Source organism: Cucurbita pepo, chromosome 11 (assembly GCF_057944985.1).
Source record: "Cucurbita pepo subsp. pepo isolate OVF chromosome 11, ASM5794498v1, whole genome shotgun sequence".
Taxonomy (NCBI): domain Eukaryota; kingdom Viridiplantae; phylum Streptophyta; class Magnoliopsida; order Cucurbitales; family Cucurbitaceae; genus Cucurbita; species Cucurbita pepo.
The window spans coordinates 7,711,130-7,728,220 of record NC_141808.1 but is presented as its reverse complement, the minus strand read 5'-3'; the positions used below and the strand labels follow the sequence as shown (position 1 = coordinate 7,728,220).

At 37.8% G+C, this 17,091-nt stretch overlaps 1 protein-coding gene, 1 non-coding gene and 1 pseudogene across 2 annotated transcripts; 1 reads left to right on the top strand and 2 right to left on the bottom strand.

Annotated features, from left to right (window-relative positions):
• Window positions 1-5,780: 5,780 nt before the first annotated feature.
• LOC147790207 (uncharacterized) lies at window positions 5,781-6,470 on the bottom strand. The gene has a single exon (XM_087128627.1). The coding sequence runs from the start codon at window positions 6,468-6,470 to the stop codon at window positions 5,781-5,783; it is 690 nt and encodes a 229-aa protein (XP_086984753.1).
• Window positions 6,471-6,738: 268 nt separating this feature from the next.
• Window positions 6,739-7,965, bottom strand: LOC147790206 (uncharacterized; annotated as a pseudogene).
• On the top strand, window positions 7,397-7,502 carry LOC111785223 (small nucleolar RNA R71). The gene has a single exon (XR_002813638.2). It is a non-coding gene; the product is annotated as a small nucleolar RNA R71 (small nucleolar RNA).
• Window positions 7,966-17,091: the final 9,126 nt, after the last annotated feature.

Here is a 17,091-nt window from a genome sequence, read left to right as displayed (position 1 = left end):
AGGCCTCCGATTTCAGGGGTAAGACTGGGTGAATGGCTGGGGACGTGGGGTGCAAGATGGAATTCACTCCTACCCACTTTTAAGGATAGAAGAGAGGTAGTTCCCTTAAACACTGACTTCAGGTCTTGAACAAGGGGCCCCACCCTCTCATTAGCCTGAGAGGGATTCGGTTTACTGGTTGGACCACAAATCAATTATTCATTAGAGGATCAGTGAGACATAAGGAACAAGAAGTAACTTTAGGGGTAAAACGGTAAATTGACCCAGCTCTAGTTACGAACAACTTGTGAAGGATCGACTTACTAATCATGGTTATATCAAATGGACAGAAATATATCTATAGTGAGGGGAGTGCAACTACTAGGCTATAGTGGAGTGTCCTAGTAGTTAACGAATGTTGGTTAACAAGGTTAATGAGTTTAACCGGTTAATCTTGGATCGTTGGAGCCCATGATCTATAGGTCCATTAGGTCACTCTGCTAGCTCATGTCGGACTAAACCATAGAACAGTGTGACGAGTGAGTTCGAAGTGTTTGAATTCAAATTAGGGAATATGCACTACATATATACGATATATTTAACCGCATTAAACAAAAAGAGAGGATCTGAGATATTTAAATAAGATTTAAATATCTTAATCAATTATGTGTCGGAATTGATTGGGATTGACATTTGAATTAATGAAATAGTTTAATTAATCATTTAATGTTACTTTAATTTGAAATTCATTATTCAAATAAATTGTTGAATTAAAAGGAAGAAAGTCAAAATGTTGACTTCATTTAATGGAAAAATCCATGATAGTGGAATTTTGAGGTGTCAAAATTTGGTTTAACCAAACTTGCATGCTTGCCAAATAAACCCCACAAGTTTGAGTTGAATTTTGAGTGTCAAAATTTTGTTAACTCAAACAAGCATGCTTGCCACATAATCTCAAACATGACTCTTTAAATAGAGTGATCATGGTACATGGAAGGTGTTCTTCTTGGTGAAAAACCTTGAGAAAAAACCTCTCACAAACACTTTCTTCACATATACAAAATCCCTCCCAAGTTTAGTCACTCACCGGATTCCACAATCCCGTTCTAAGGCCGGAGAATAGTGGAGAAGATATTAGTGGTGGTTCGAAACCGATTCGTGAGGAAAAAGGAGTTTGAACTACAAAAGGTTAGTATCTAAACTCATTAAGTTTTAATATTTATGAACATGCTAGTTATTTACTATAATTGATGTTCTAAAAGTGCCTAAGATCCAAATTGCTTCCGCATGTGTTATATTAACACCATCAGTCCACGGATTCGAACCACCACTCAAAAACCCGAACCTTCGGCCAAGCCCGAGAGAGTCAGCCCATTCTTTCCCTTGGCCTCTGCCTTCGGCCAAGCCCAACTACAGTGGCCCAAACCTCAAATCAGCCCAGAAGCTACGATTTAGTTGAACTAACCCGAGACCAGACCATCGGTCCAATCGAGCCGGCCTGCAACCCAAAAAAAAACTTTTGGCCCAACCCAATAAGCCGAGGCCCAACGATAGTCTTGGCCTAGTAGCCTCCGCAACCCGCGACCTAGACCACGACCTAAACCAGACTGCGACCCGCGCTTTGACCGGACGCTACCACACGACGTGGCTCGCTCTACTGCTGCCACGTGTCACATAGCGGCGCTAGCAGTCCCTCGGCTCGGCTCGGTGCGGCGTAAACAGCTGAGGCTCCCTCTAGCGATGCTCTAGCGGCTCCCAGCGGCTGTTCGGCTTGGCTCATCTTTTTTCAGCCCGGTTTCCACTGTTTCGACCCTCCCAGATCTGTTTTCGGCCCCGATTAAGGTATCCGAGGCTGTTTTAGAGCCGTATTTCACATTTATTGAATTATAGGGAAATTAATTGTGAAATACTAACAGAAAGTGGTGAACGGTGTGATAGAAAACAAACCCCGGTGACGTAGGAAGCAGCTCTTACGGAATGGGAGCTTACGTTTATCTATTTAGGGAGTACTTCGGCCAAGGCCAACCAAGTAAGTGGCCTTACTATAGGATAGGCTAAAAAATTGTATGAGTTATGATGATGTGTGGATTACGATGCTTGATGATATGTGCAGTATATACATATTTTGATGAATGATGTACTTGATATGTTTGACGCACTTTGTGGCAATATGATGAGTATGATGATTGCATGATGTTTACCTTAATATGATGATGGTTTCCATATTGAGCATGCTAGATGATGATGAGTGCCATATTGCATCATGTCGTTAGATCGACATAGGACACAACCCTAAGAGCTTAAATATGATATTAATATAAATACCCACGAGCATGTGTTACCTAGAGTAATAAAGAGATGAGACTAGAGGGTTGTGTCGGAAGAGACATTACGATGGATTTAGAGGGACCTCATGCAAATTGTATGTTCATAAGCATAGGGCTACTTCCCCTAGAGATGATGAGTGCGGACGTGCACCTTATGATGAGCGCGAATGCGCATAGGTGCAAATGCGCACGGATGAGGGTGTTCATGAGGCGTATGACACTATGGGGTTCCGCTGACCTCCGGACGTCGCTATATATTAGCTGGACCAGAGGGTCCAGGGGGTGTGCGAGCGCCTTGGGGATTCACACTCGTATGTGTGAGTCGTGTGTAGGGAAGTACTACAAATCCAATTTGTTTGAGACTGGAGGCCACCCCTAAGATGATTAGAGATAGGTCCCTAATTCATGATTGCATGTGTTTGCAATAGCATGACCCCTATAGTGGGGTCACTTACTGAATATTTCTTCGAAATACTCAGGCCGTGTGCCATATTGTTTTTCAGGTAAAGGCAAGACTCCCATGTATGGTTAACGGTGGCGTCGTGATCAGAGACTATGGCACGTGCATAGGATAGTTGCATATTTAAAATTCCTAGTCTTGGTTAGGATAGGGCGTTTGCATTTCATTCATTTATATTATTTAATTTGTAATCGTTTTTTTTTTTTATCTTTTTGAACTCCAGCATGATGTTTGAAACACGTAAGTCCGGCAATGTTTTCCAATGTTTTGAAGTTTTAAATTTTTCCGCTAATAAAAATTAGCATTCTTAGATTTTTATTCTTCATTAGAGATGAGCATGATTCGTTAGTGGCGACTCTAGATATGTGGAAATTTAAGGTCGTTACAGTTGGTATCAGAGCTCTAGGTTTTAGATTCTATAGACTAGCCTACGATGTAGGCTTGGCACACTCCACGGTCCCAACGTCGATGCCTCGACACCGTCAGGTACGCCTTGCATAAGATAAGAAAAGAGAAACGTTTTAAAACTCGCATGCATTTTTTTATGTGGACATTACTGAAATGGTTGTGATATTTCACGTATTTATTATTTAAGAGTATGATGTCATATGTTGCATGCTGAGTAATTTTGTTGGTGGTATGATATGATGTTTAGCATGATGAATGTTTACTTCTTTGGCGTTACGATGTATTGTATAGTGTGTGTATTGTTATTTATGTATATGCATAGTATTAAGGCCTTAGACTTAAGCAACCTTATATTGGTTTATAGAACCATGCCTAGAGGACGAGGATGAGGAAGAGAAAGGGGAAAAGGAAGAGGAAGACGAGGATGGGGGCGACCCCGTCGAAGAGAAGTAGGACGAGGTGTGGCAGTAGAGGGCCCACCTCAAGAAAGATCAGAGACTGGGTCAGTAACAGTTACACCGCCCCCAGTCTTACCAGCAGTTGAGCTACCTCCTCTAGCTCCACTGCAAGCTGAGCCTCCACCACCAGTAGAGCCTCCACAACAAGTAGAACCTTCACCCCAGCCTACCCTACCACTCCAAGTCGCACCTGAAGCTACACCCCCAGCGGGTGGAGTAGATGCTAATACTAGGTTAATGTGTGACTCCATCCAAGCCCTAATTCAAACCTTGGTTCATCCCAAATGTAACTTTTGGATTCATGGAAAACCTCTTCCTTTGTTGATAATTTTTCTCTTCGGGTATGATGGCACAAGCAAAAAATTTTGCTATGTCTGCATACCATAGAGTTGCTGTCATTCTGCTACTGCTGTAGCTGCTGCAACTGCTGTTTATCCCAAGCAGCCGTTCATCCGGAAATGCATCATCAATTTCTTTGCTATTGACCTTTTCTTCCATGTTCTCCATTCTAGATAAGTGATCTGCTACATGGTTATTAGCTCCTTTCGTGTCCACGATTTCTATCTCGAACTCTTGTAACAGTAGAATCCATCTAATTAATCTTGGCTTGGCATTTGGTTTCATGATTAGGTGCTTGATTGCTGCATGGTTAGTGTACACTTTCACCTTCGCTCCAAATAAATAAGCTCTGAACTTTTCAACAGCGAATACTACGACCAACAATTCTTTTTCAGTTGTTGTATAATTCACTTGAGCCTCATTCAACGTTTTGCTGGCATAATAGATAGGATGAAGTACCTTCCCCTTTTTCTGTCCTAACATTGCCCCCACAGCATGGCCACTAGCATCACACATCAACTCAAATGGTGAATTCCAATCGGGTGTTGACATTATAGGAGTTGTGGTCAGCGCTGTCTTTAATGCTTGGAAGGCAGTCATGCATTGTTTGTCAAAAACGAATTTTCTATTTGACTCCAACAAACTACACAATGGTTTTGCAATCTTGGAGAAATCTTTAATAAACCACCTATAAAACCCTGCATGGCCCAAAAAGCTTCTTATACCTTTAACTGACGTAGGTGGATTCAATCTTTCAATAGCTTCTATCTTGGCTCTATCAACTTCTATTTCTCTTCTTGAGATCTTGTGGCCTAACACTATTCCCTCATTGACCATAAAATGACATTTTTCCCAATTCAGTACAAGATTCTTCTCTTCACATCTTTGTAGAACCTTCCCTAAATTGCACAAACAAGTCTCAAAAGATTCTCCATAAACCGAAATATCATCCATGAATATCTCCATAAATGTTTCTACCATATCTGTAAAAATGGCCATCATGCAACGTTGAAATGTCGCTGGAGCATTACATAGTCCAAAGGGCATTCGTCTAAAGGCAAAAATTCTATATGGGCATGTGAATGTAGTTTTCTCTTGATCTTCTGGACTGATTGTAATTTGATTGTATCCCGAATAACCATCCAAGAAGCAATAATGTGACTTTCCAGCAAGCCTATCAAGCATTTGATCAATGAATGGTAAAGGAAAATGATCCTTACGTGTCGCTTTGTTTAGCCTTCTATAATCCATGCAAATTCTCCATCCATTCACTATTCTAGTGGAGATCAACTCATTGTTCTCATTTGCCATTACTGTTATCCCTCCTTTCTTCGGAACACATTGAATAGGACTGACTCAGCTGCTGTTTGCAATTGGATAAATTATTCCAGCATCTAGCCATTTGAGAATCTCCTTTCTAACAACCTCCTTCATCATGGGATTTAATCGTCTTTGTTGCTCAATGGACTTAACTTTTCCTTCCTTCAATTGTATTTTGTGCATGCATAGTGAAGGGCTAATTCCTTTTACATCCGCCAATGTCCAACCTATCGCCCCCTTGTGCTTCTTCAATGTTTCTAGGAGCATATCCTCTTGAGTCGAGGATAGTGTCGCTGAGATGATGATGGGTAGTGTCTTCTTGTCACCTAAATAAGCATACTTAAGGTTAGGTGGTAGTGGTTTCAAGTCCAGCTGCGGCGCTTCCTCAATAGATGGTCTCATCGGTGAATTCTTTCTTCCCTCACATTCTAGTGACTCAAAAGCTGTGCTAAATTCACCTAAATCTGGTAACGGTTCTATTCTGTAATTTCAGCTGCAGTCTTCTTCCTGCCCGCTTTCCCCATCATCCCATTCCTCGGTCGCTGGTTGTTCTGTCAATTCATACACTGCTGAGCATTCTTCTGTCACTGCTGGATATTTCATGCTGTCATTGATGTTAAATTCAACTTTTTTGTCACCCATTCTTAATGTGATGGTTCCTTTGTAGACATCGACTAATGTTCTTCCGGTCTTTAAAAATGGTCTCCCTAAAATAATTGGAACATCATGATAGGCTTCATCATCTAAAATGATAAAATCTGCAAGAAATATGAATTTGTCAACTTGAATTAAGATGTTCTCAATCTTTCCTTCGGGATAAGTGAAAGATCGATCTGCTAGTTGAAGAGTGACTGTAGTTGGTCTAGCTTCACCAATACTTAACTTTTTGTAAATAAACAGCGGCATTAGATTAATGCTTGATACCAAATCACATAATGCTCGACCTAGCTTCTTCCCTCCTATTGATATTGGAATTGTGAATGAACCGGGGTCTTTCTCCTTTAGCGGGATCTTGTTTTTCAATATTGCACTACACTCTTCATTCAATGGTACCACCTTGAATTCTTCAAACTTTCTTCTATTGGTGAGCACATCCTTCAAGAATTTCACATAATTTGGCATTTGATTCAAAGCTTCAACTAATGGTATATTTATGTGAATTTCCTTAAATATGTCCATGAACTTCTCAAAGTTGGCTTCTTCCTTCTTTTTTTTTTATTCTTTGTGGAAAAGGAGGTGTTGGTGTGTATATTTTGCTTTCTTGTCCACTGCTGACTGATGTCTGTGTTTTAGGAGGCTTCACAACGGGTGGAGTAGAGGCTTACTAAGAGGTCTATTTCGTAACTCATTTGCTAATTGACCTACTTGAACTTCCAAATTTCGCAATGATGCTTGTTTGACTTTGTATCGCAGCATCATTTTTAGCCATATATTCCTTTATTAGGCTCTAAAGCGATATTCCCAGTATGTGTTGAGCTTGGCTAGTTCCTTCCCCTTGGGTGGTGGTGGCTTGTTGAGAACCATATGTCAATTGATTTTGTAATCCAAAACCCGGAGGGTAATTTGCTTTAAGGGGCATTTGTTGGTTGTACGAGCCTTGTCCCTTCCATGAGAAATTTGGATGATTTCTCCATCCCGGATTATAAGTATTTGAGAAGGGGTTATTTTTTGGGTTGCCTTGACTAACTTGATTCCCGACATAGAAAATTGAGGTCAGATTGCTTGAACATTGATCAAAGGTGTGTTCCTCTCCACAACATACACAAGATTCGGCTGCTGTCTGGTTAATTACAGCAGCTGTATGGACTGGTGCTTTGATCATGGAGTCTTGTCCCAACGCTAGATTTTGTAAAATATTAGTCACCGAAGCTAGTTGAGCATTGATAGAGGACAAAGCATCAACTTCAAGTACTCCTTGAGTCTTCCTTCCTGGGTTGCTTCTCACATCGGCCCATTGACAATTGTTAGATGCTATTCTCTCTAAAATCTCATATTCTTCATTGTATGTCTTTGACAAAATAGCTCCATTGGCGGAAGCATCAACTACTTGTTTAGTAGCAATATTTAATCCATTGTAGAAAGTCTCCATTTGTATACAATGAGGTAGTCCATGGTGAGGACACTTTCTAAGCATCTCCTTAAATCTCTCCTAAGCTTCACTTAGTGTCTCATCTTCAAACTATTGAAAAGCAACAATCTCATTTCTGAACCGTGCATTTCTCGTGGGTGGGAAATACTTGATAAAAAATTTCTCTTCTAGACTATTCCACGAATCAATTGTTCCCGATGCTAAGGTATTCAACCATGATTTAGCACCATCCCTCAATTAATATGGGAATAAGCTCAGTCTAATCACATCTTTATCCACTCCTTGAAATCGAAATGAGTCACTAACTCCCAAAAATGACTTTAGGTGTAGGTGAGGATCTTCCGACGGTAGTCCATGAAATTGCCCAATGGTTTGCAGCATTTGAAACATCACAGGTTTTAGCTCAAACGTGGTTGCTTGTATTTCGGGTATAATGATGCACGGATTTAGCTCTTCCACAGCTGGGTGTGCATATGCTCGGATCGCTCTTTCTCTGTCATCTGCTAAATGAATGGCATTGGCAGTAATTCTCTCTTGATTAGCCATCATCACTGGATTTTCAAACTCCCGATTTAGTTGGGCCATTTGCTGTATATTCTGTTTTGTCATTTCCTTTTTCTCCCTCAACCTTCGTCTAAATATTCTCTCTATTTCAGGATCCAAAATAAATTCCAAACCCGTAGGTGGGTTCATACACAGAATTTTGCAGCAGTAAACTCAATTCTTCAGCAGTAAATACAGCAGTAGGAACACTCAGCTTACTATGACTTCTTGTTGGCTCCCGCTCACAAAAATCTACAACAAGTAAAATAACCAAATTAGGTTCTCCGGCAACGGCGCCAAAAACTTGATTGCTTGTGGATGTGTATAATAAAATGATGTAAAATTCACAAGAATAAGTGCAAGTATACACTATCACAAGTAGCAAGTAATAAGTAAATTATCGATTCCACAGGGAACCTATCTTTTTGGTTAATTTTATCGCTGGAAACTTAGTGAGTTTTTGGGTAACATTCAAATGGGTGTTGGAGATTTTAACTATTTAAACAAAACTAAAACAGAGTGTCACTGCTGTCAAAAAACAGAAAATGATGAGAAAATCAACTATAATGAGGAAGGTTCGGCTAAGAGAGATTAAATAGATAAGTTGTTGAGTTTTGTGGTAGATTTTAGTTCCTTTTAATAGATTCTCAAGCCCACTTCCGAGGGTCATGAATGGTGATTATTTCCATAATCGTTGTAATTTCTATTAACAAGGCTCTAGGAGAAGAATTATTCCTAACCCTTCTATTACCCTTCAAGTCTCCTTGCTACGGAACTAGAGTATTAAAGAGGATTTCATTGCTCCCACTCTTCTCCCGAATAAGAGAACAACTATGTATGTAAAGTAGCTAATTAAACATACATGTAAATCTTTAACAACAACTCTTTAATAAACTAAAATCATATCGTCAACATACTTAAACTATATAAAACTCTCTCGCCTCCCCGATTAAGTTTAGCTTTCCATACAAATTGAACTAAACGAAGAAATCCGCATCATCATCATGTAAAATTGATGGAATAAGGAAAGATAATAAGGAAATAGAGAGTTATCCCGGTTTGTTGTCGTTCGTCAATGGAAGTTCCCTTCTCTTGAGCTCTCACGTCCACCTCTTTGCCCTAATCAATCCTTGTTGGTCTCCTTTTCCTTCTGCTGTCAACAGCTGCTGGATTAGGGTTTTCTTTTCTTCTCTGGTTTCACAGCAGTTCACTGCAGCACAAGCTGCTGCTGTGTAATTCGATTTTCTCCCCAAAATGTGGCTCTTTTTCTCTTGGTCTTCTTTTTCCTCTTATATTGAGCATGGGTTCCCCTTTAGGGCTGAAAAGAAATAAGTAGTACACATAGGATGTTCCTCATTGGGTAGTCAATGACCCACTTGGACTGCTAACGTGGATTTATCATTTCCATGTCATCCCCCATTTGTTTCCAAATTCGCTACTCCCACATGGTTTAGCATAAATGTCTGAAATTTTACCACATAACTCAATTAAATATACAATTAAGATCGATTTATGCCAAATCATATTTTTTTCACGTTGGACCGCAATAAACGATTTCATGCTCACAAAGTAGAATAAATGTGGTTATAAATGAGAAAATGGTGAATAAGAGTGCAATATTAACTCCAAAAAGACTTGATATGACTCTACTTTTAGATAGTTAATATGTAAGGAACGTTAGTTAATATGTAAGGAACGTTGGAAAGAGAATAATAAAATTTAACAAATGTGAAATAGAAGTTTTAGTCGTAAAAAGTATACCTAGTTGAAGAACAATCATTCCATTTTGAGTACAAATCTACTAATTTTGCTATGGCATAGCAATATAGCATAACGTGAGACATCCGATCCCCTCAAAAACTTTTTTTCAGAACATGCCCACTAGTAGATTCATTGACAAAGAGGGGCTCTGTGGTGGACCTCTTGACAACTGCAATGGAGATTCATCGTCTACATCTTTTAAGGTAGGTGGAGTTTCTATCGTTCTAATTATGATCATCTTATATTGCATGAGACATCCATTCGAAATGGAGCAAAATAAGGAAAGAAAATCTATGGATTTGGATGTCTATTTCCCACCTAAGGAAAGAATTTCTTCCCAAGATCTAATTGAGGCCACTATTACTTTTTACGAGATATGTGCTTATGGCGGGACTGTATACAAGGCAGTGATGCATTCTGAACAGGCCATTACTGTCAAGAAGTTAACATCAAACAGGGAAGGGAGTAACATCGATAATAGGAAAGAACCTGTAAAGTATTTTATGAGTTTGTAGTATATGAGGTAATGGTTATGTTACCCAACTATTGCTTAGATTTTGCATTTGTTCTAGGATTCAATAAAGTATTCTCTCTATAGTTTTTGAAAGGAGCTATATTGTTCTTGATTCTCATTCTTCTAAGTTTCTAAGGTTCATAATTTCTTGAGGCATAAGTTATAACATGCATTCGTAAACATATGAATACATCGTAGTAACAAACATGGGTTGTTCTAGAAGGTCATACATTCATAATGAATTCCTTAGAGGATTCTAGAAGGGTCTTGACTTTTATGTCTTGAGGTGTTTCCTTTAGGTGTTTCTTTGGTCCTAACTTGCTTTAGGTTCCAAGCTTGCTCTAATCAACTTGAACCATTGAACATAACTCCTTGTTCTTACCAATAGGCCTTAAAAGAAGTAGCAAGTCATTTGGAGCACATATAAACCTTGAATTTAAATAAGTGGTCCTAGGGGCATTTTGGTCATTTTATCTCTAATTCTTTGTTTTGCTAATCAACGTGTTCCAATAACTTTCAAACATCATCACTTCTTCAGACATCACACAATAAGGTCTACCACATAATTTAATAGCATTTGGAGGTCTTTTAGGTCATGAACCATAGTTAGATATCCTTAGGGGTAATATAGTTTGCACCATTTCTTTGTTTACCTACTTATCCTTCCTTATCCTTAGGGGTAATAATACGACAGTTTCTCATTAGTGGAAGCATTTGCGGGTCAAACTAAACTGAGTTTATTATGCGAGTGTCGCCCATTGGACCACTTGAGAGTCGTAATAAACAAATTCCATTATGCGATTGATGTAAGACCGTGACACTAATCATGTCAATTTGAACAAGCTTATAAAATGAATTATTTTGATTGGGTGGCTATAAATTCAATTGACAATTCCATAGTAAATAGATTAGCAAATAAAAATAATGATATTCTTCGAGACTGTGCCAACATTGAAATCGGACCCATTTTCATCAAAATAATATAGACAAGTAACGTAACATTAAAAGCTAATGAGATGTTTAAATTTTATAACTAATAAAAAAAGAAAGAAAGTTAATTTGGTTTTGTATTCTTGTCATATTTGAGTTTGATTTATGTTCGAAAAAATGATGGGAGATTTCGATAAATGAGGCCAAATAATTCCGATCAAAGTGGAAGAGATTAATAAATAAGTATTTTATGCATTGAAATACCTTAACAAATCTTAATAATATAATTCATTAAAACTTATACACCGTATCAAATTTATATCGATTTATTATAATATCATAATCAAAACCCTCCAATTCATGGATATATCGATTTTTTATATTCATTTAGCAGGCCATGTGTAGCAAATATCATACAATTTGGTTTTATAGTTGAACATACAAATACCATGTTCAACCACTAACCACAAACATAGAGTATCGTTGCATTTGGTTCTATCTCTATCATCCTTGTATATATCAAAGTAATGCGACCAGCCAGACCACTGGAAGGTGCAGTAAAACTGTGTTGAGCCCCAAAAGTTTGGTCGAAAACTAAAAGTGTAACCGCTCAAAGGTGGGAGATGATGGACTCCCAAGTCATCATCACCAGATTTGCAGTGAATAGTGAGCTGATCATGACTTCTTAGAACATTTGTTATGTTTACTGTAATCGGTGGGTTTCGAAAGATTTTTCCATCGATGTTAGTAAATAGGGTAGCAAAGAACAATGACAATAGGAGAGACCGTGAAAGTGTTGAAAATGAATTCATTTTGTAAATATGAGAATATTTGTGCTGGATTTGTTCCACTTTTATATGAGTAAAATTAGGTTCCATTATCAATTACACTCACTAAAACTAAAGAAACATATTATTGTTATATTTGAATGGGTAACCACCACCATGTTAAGCTTGTATATTTTATTATTTATTATTAGTAATATTTTAGAAAACCACCGATGGGAGCTATTGTTAACCATCTGTTGTTAGTAGTAACACCGGTTCTAAAGTGTAATGCAATGGTCCTTTAAATTTAAAGTTGATGAACAAGGATGACGTTTCAATATTTTATATTCTTGTTGTGAATGAAGGCAATTATGGACATGTTTGGTAACGAGTTCTCCTTCATTGTTTACAATAAAAATAGAACCATGTTTGATAACGGGTTTTTTAATTGAAAAATTTACATTTGAAACTCGTTAGGGGTCTTATGGAAACTCAACCAGAGTAAGTAATCAATTCATGGGTGTTTAAAAAACTCAATTAATTTATTATCCTTGCTCTGTAACCTTATACTCAATGACTTTTACTGACAGTTAAGTAAATAAATGAAATGAAATGATTGAAGAACTCTTTCACCTTATAGGCTGTATGAGAAGAAGAAGAAACCGTCACCCTTTCTTTGACTGATTGAACTGAACTCGGCTCGGTTGGAACTATTCTGGATCTGATCCTTTCTTTCCCTGAAAAGACAGTAAACGAAGAACTACTGAACCTGAACCTAATTGAACTTATGAACCTTTGACTGATTTCACTCTTTTACTTACATGTGCTGGATGAGAAGCTATAATCTCTTAAAATAATTTTTTGAAATATTTAGAGGGTGATTTTTCAAAATATATATTTAAATTGAATTAAAAAAATGTAATTCAATGTTTTAAAATAAATAAATAGATTTTTTTTAATAAATTAACATTTTATTTCTATTGAAAATAAATTAAACAAATGACCCGGCCATACCCAACCTAACACAAATATTCATTGGTGTGGGTTGATTCTATTATTTAACAAGGGTTGCTTAGCTTAGAAAATTTACAATCAAATAATTGAACTGGATCTAAAAAATGTCTCAACAAAACCTAATGCAACTCATGAACACTCCATAGTGTGCAATTACGATATCATACTATGAGAGTTACACTCATCACAATAATGTCAAAAAATATTAACCTCGATTAAGTGTTTTTCACTGTGTTGTTCTTATTAAGATTTCAACTTTAAGCAGAGAATGACGATGATTCGATACATTTAGCAGAAGACATTGGGGATGCTCTAATCCTCAGCGTGGATAGTCCGATTGAATCTCTGATTTTGGATTCAGGTGCGTCTTTTCATTCGTCTCAAAATAAAGAGTTGTTTCGAAATTTCAAGTCTGGAAGTTTCGAGATGTGTATCTTGCCAACAATAAAGATTTGAAGATCGAAGTAAAAGGGGATGTCTGCATAAAAACTCCGGCAGAAAATTAGTGGACATTAAAGGATGCTAGATATATTCCTAGTCTCAGGAAGAACCTGATCTCTATTGGTCAGTTGGATAACACAGGTTATGCAACAAAGTTTTGTAAGAGTTCGTGGAAGATTGTGAAGGGTGCTATGGTGGTAGCACGTGGCACAAAATCAGGAACTTTATACACCATTGCAGGGTATATGAACGGAGCTGCTGTTGCTGAAGTGTTTCAAATTGAAGTATATGGCACAATAGACTTGGACATATGAGCGTCAAAGGAATGAAGATGCCGGAAGGAGTTTTTGGAAGGTCTGAAATATGTTGATATGAGACCTTGTGAGAACTGCGTTACGAGGAAACAGAAACGAGTTAGCTTCACAAAGACTGCAAGAGAATTGAAGAAAAGCACCGGGACAATGAATCTAGTGGGAGTTGAGGTTGAGTTGCAGAACAATTCACAGAGTGATGTTGTAGCAGATACTCGAGAAACTCCTAAGACTGTTGCTGAGAAACTAGAGGTGAAGCAAGTGGGAGTTGAGGTTGAGTTGCTGAAAGAATCACATAGTGATATTGTAGCGGATACTCAAGAAACTTCTAAGGAACCAATTGTGAAATTATTCAAAATACAATTCGTAATGTACATACAAATAATTAGATGAAAATGCAAATCCATATTCATCCATAATGTGATGGAAATTGAAAAATTGAAAATAATAAAAGTTGGAAAAATGAAAATAATAAAAAAAAAGATGGAAGATAAACAAACCTGATGAGATATGTGAGGAAATTGATGGTGTTAATATTAACACATGCGGAAGCAATTTGGATCTTAGGAACTTTTAGAACATCAATTATAGTAAATAACTAGCATGTTCATAAGTATTAAAACTTAATGAATTTGAATACTAACCTTTTGTAGTTCAAACTTCTTTTTCCTCACGAATCGGTTTCGAACCACCATTAGTGTCTTCTCCACTATCCTCCGACCTTAGAACGGGATTGTGGAATCCGGTGAGTGACTAAACTTGGGAGGGATTTTGTATATATGAAGAGAGTGTTTGTGAGAGGTTCTTCTCAAGGTTTTTCACCAAGAAGAAGAAGACCTTCCATGTACCATGATCACTCTATTTAAAGAGTCATGTTTGCATGTTCATGCAAATTTGAGATCACCAAATTTTGACACTTAAAATTCCACTCAAATGTTTGGAATTATGCGGCAAGCATGCATGTTTGAGTTAACCAAATTTTGACACTCAAAATTCCACTCAAACTTGTGGGGTTTATTTGACAAGCATGCAAGTTTGGTTAAACCAAAATTTTGACACCTCAAAATTCCACTAACATGGATTTTTCCATTAAATGAAGTCAACATTTTGACTTTCTTCATTTAAATTCAACAATTAATTTGAATAAAAAAATTCAAATTAAAGTAACATTAAATGATTAATTAAACTATTTAATTAATATTTAATATTAATTCAAATGCCAATCCCAATCAATTCCCACACATAATTGATTAAGATATTTAAATCTTATTTAAATATCTCAGATTCTCTTCTTTTGTTTAATTCGTAAATAAAACAAAAATGCAGTTAAATATATCATATATATGTAGCGCATATTCCCTAATTTGAATTCGAACACTTCGAACTCACTCGTCACACTGTTCTATGGTTTAGTCCGATATGAGCTAGCAGAGGGACCTAATGGACCTGTAGATCATGGGCTCCAACGATCCAAGATTAACCGGCTAAACTCATTAACCTTGTTAACCAACATTCGTTAACTACTAGGACACTCCACTATAGCCTAGTAGTTGCACTCCCCTCACTCTAGATATATTTCTGTCCATTTGATATAACCATGATTAGTAAGTCGATCTTTCACAGGTTGTTCGTAACTAGAGCTGGGTCAATTTACCGTTTTACCCCTAAAGTCACTTCTTGTTTCTTATGTCTCACTGATCCTCTAATGAACAATTGGTTTGTGGTCCAACCAGTAAACTGAATCCCTCTCAGGCCAATGAGAGGGTGGGGCCCCTTGTTCAAGACCTGGAGTCAGTGCTTAAGGGAACTACCTTTCTTCTATCCCTAAAAGTGGGTAGGAGTGAATTCCGTCTTGCACTCCACGTCCCCAGCCATTCACCCAGTCTTACCCCTGAAATGGGAGGCTTATTGAGTCGGCGAACTAGAGCCACTCTCACCCGTGCAAATCTAAGGATAATTTCGAATAAACACGAGTACATGGTTAGCTCAGGATTAAAATGGAGTTACCTAGGTTATCGAATGAAAAGAAAATCAGTCTCAACAATAAACGACATTATAAAGTGAGAGTGGTGGTGGTTGAGAATCCAAGAATGGATCATTTAGATCATAAATCGTGTCTTCCTCTTCTTCTTATACAATAGAAGGAGAAGATGTCGAACCGACTGATGCGGCCTCTTGAAGAAACTTTTGAAAATCAGCTTCCGAAGTTGTCTGGGCTAATGCAACGAGTAGCTTCGACTTTGAATTAAGGAATTCGGAGGTCCTCTTCTTGGATAAATCCTGAAGGTGGCAATTCTATGATTGCCAGACCTTTACCGCTTTGATATCTGCGTGGGTATAAGTATATTTATCCCACGATTTGATTTTAATAGTTTTGAAGACCTGTTTTATTTGGTCTTCCGCTTCTTTTATTTGAAAATTCTAAGTTAAAATCCAAGAAATTTGAAAGTATACGCAAAAGCGCATGGTTAATGGAAATGGGGTTTTGAATATATTTTTTATAAAGTAGTGGAAGGATTCCTGTATTGGAACGGGAATATATCTTTGGCTGATCCATAGATTTTCCACCATTTGATGAACTAAAATGGATAATGAATTTTATAAGCATTCTGGCAAAATTGGATAAACCATGAGTGCTCATAATTTTGATACCAAATGACATTGAACCATGCCATCTGATAGTCTCTCTATGAGTAGGAGTGAGGAACAAACGGTTTTGAAAAAGTCTTTTCCGTGTATGGATCTTGATTCCAGTACGTCGGATTCATGACTTTGAAAATTTTTAACTTTGAGTACGAGATTTTTGAAGGATCATCGCGACTCGAAATATGAGTAATTTCGACGGATTTTGTGTCGACTAAAATGAATTCATAAAACCGTCTGGTCTTATGAAGATCTTCTGGGATATAGAAGAATCCCGATGGATAGGCTTTCTTGACAACCTCGCTGATTTTTGGGTCGTCGTATTATGGTTCTACCAAGGCTTCTGGTATAGACAAAAAAATTTTAAAATAGGTCCTGATTTCAGGAACTGGAGAAAATCAAACGGTTACAACCACGTCTGAGTAGGTTGAGGGGACAGAAGGTCCCTTTGAAGTGGAAGAGACAGTAGGTCTCGATGGAATAGCGGTAGATGGCCGTATTGAAGTGCCAGAAGGCCTCGTCGGAGTGATAACCTCCGCTTGTTTTTTAGAAAGCTTTGCTCTAGACCTGGTCACTAATGTGAAACCAGCATCCATTGCGTAGCTATCGGACGTCATTGGAGTAGGTGTGTTTGAAGAAGCAATGGGCTTCTTCCCTTTTTCTGTTGCTTTCTTACCGGTCATCACTGGAGAATGAGGTTGGCTAGGGAGAGTTTTTCTTTGAGAGTAAGAACTCTCTTGAGAGGTAATCTGCCAAGGGGTTTTCGACCCCTTTTATAGGCAAAATT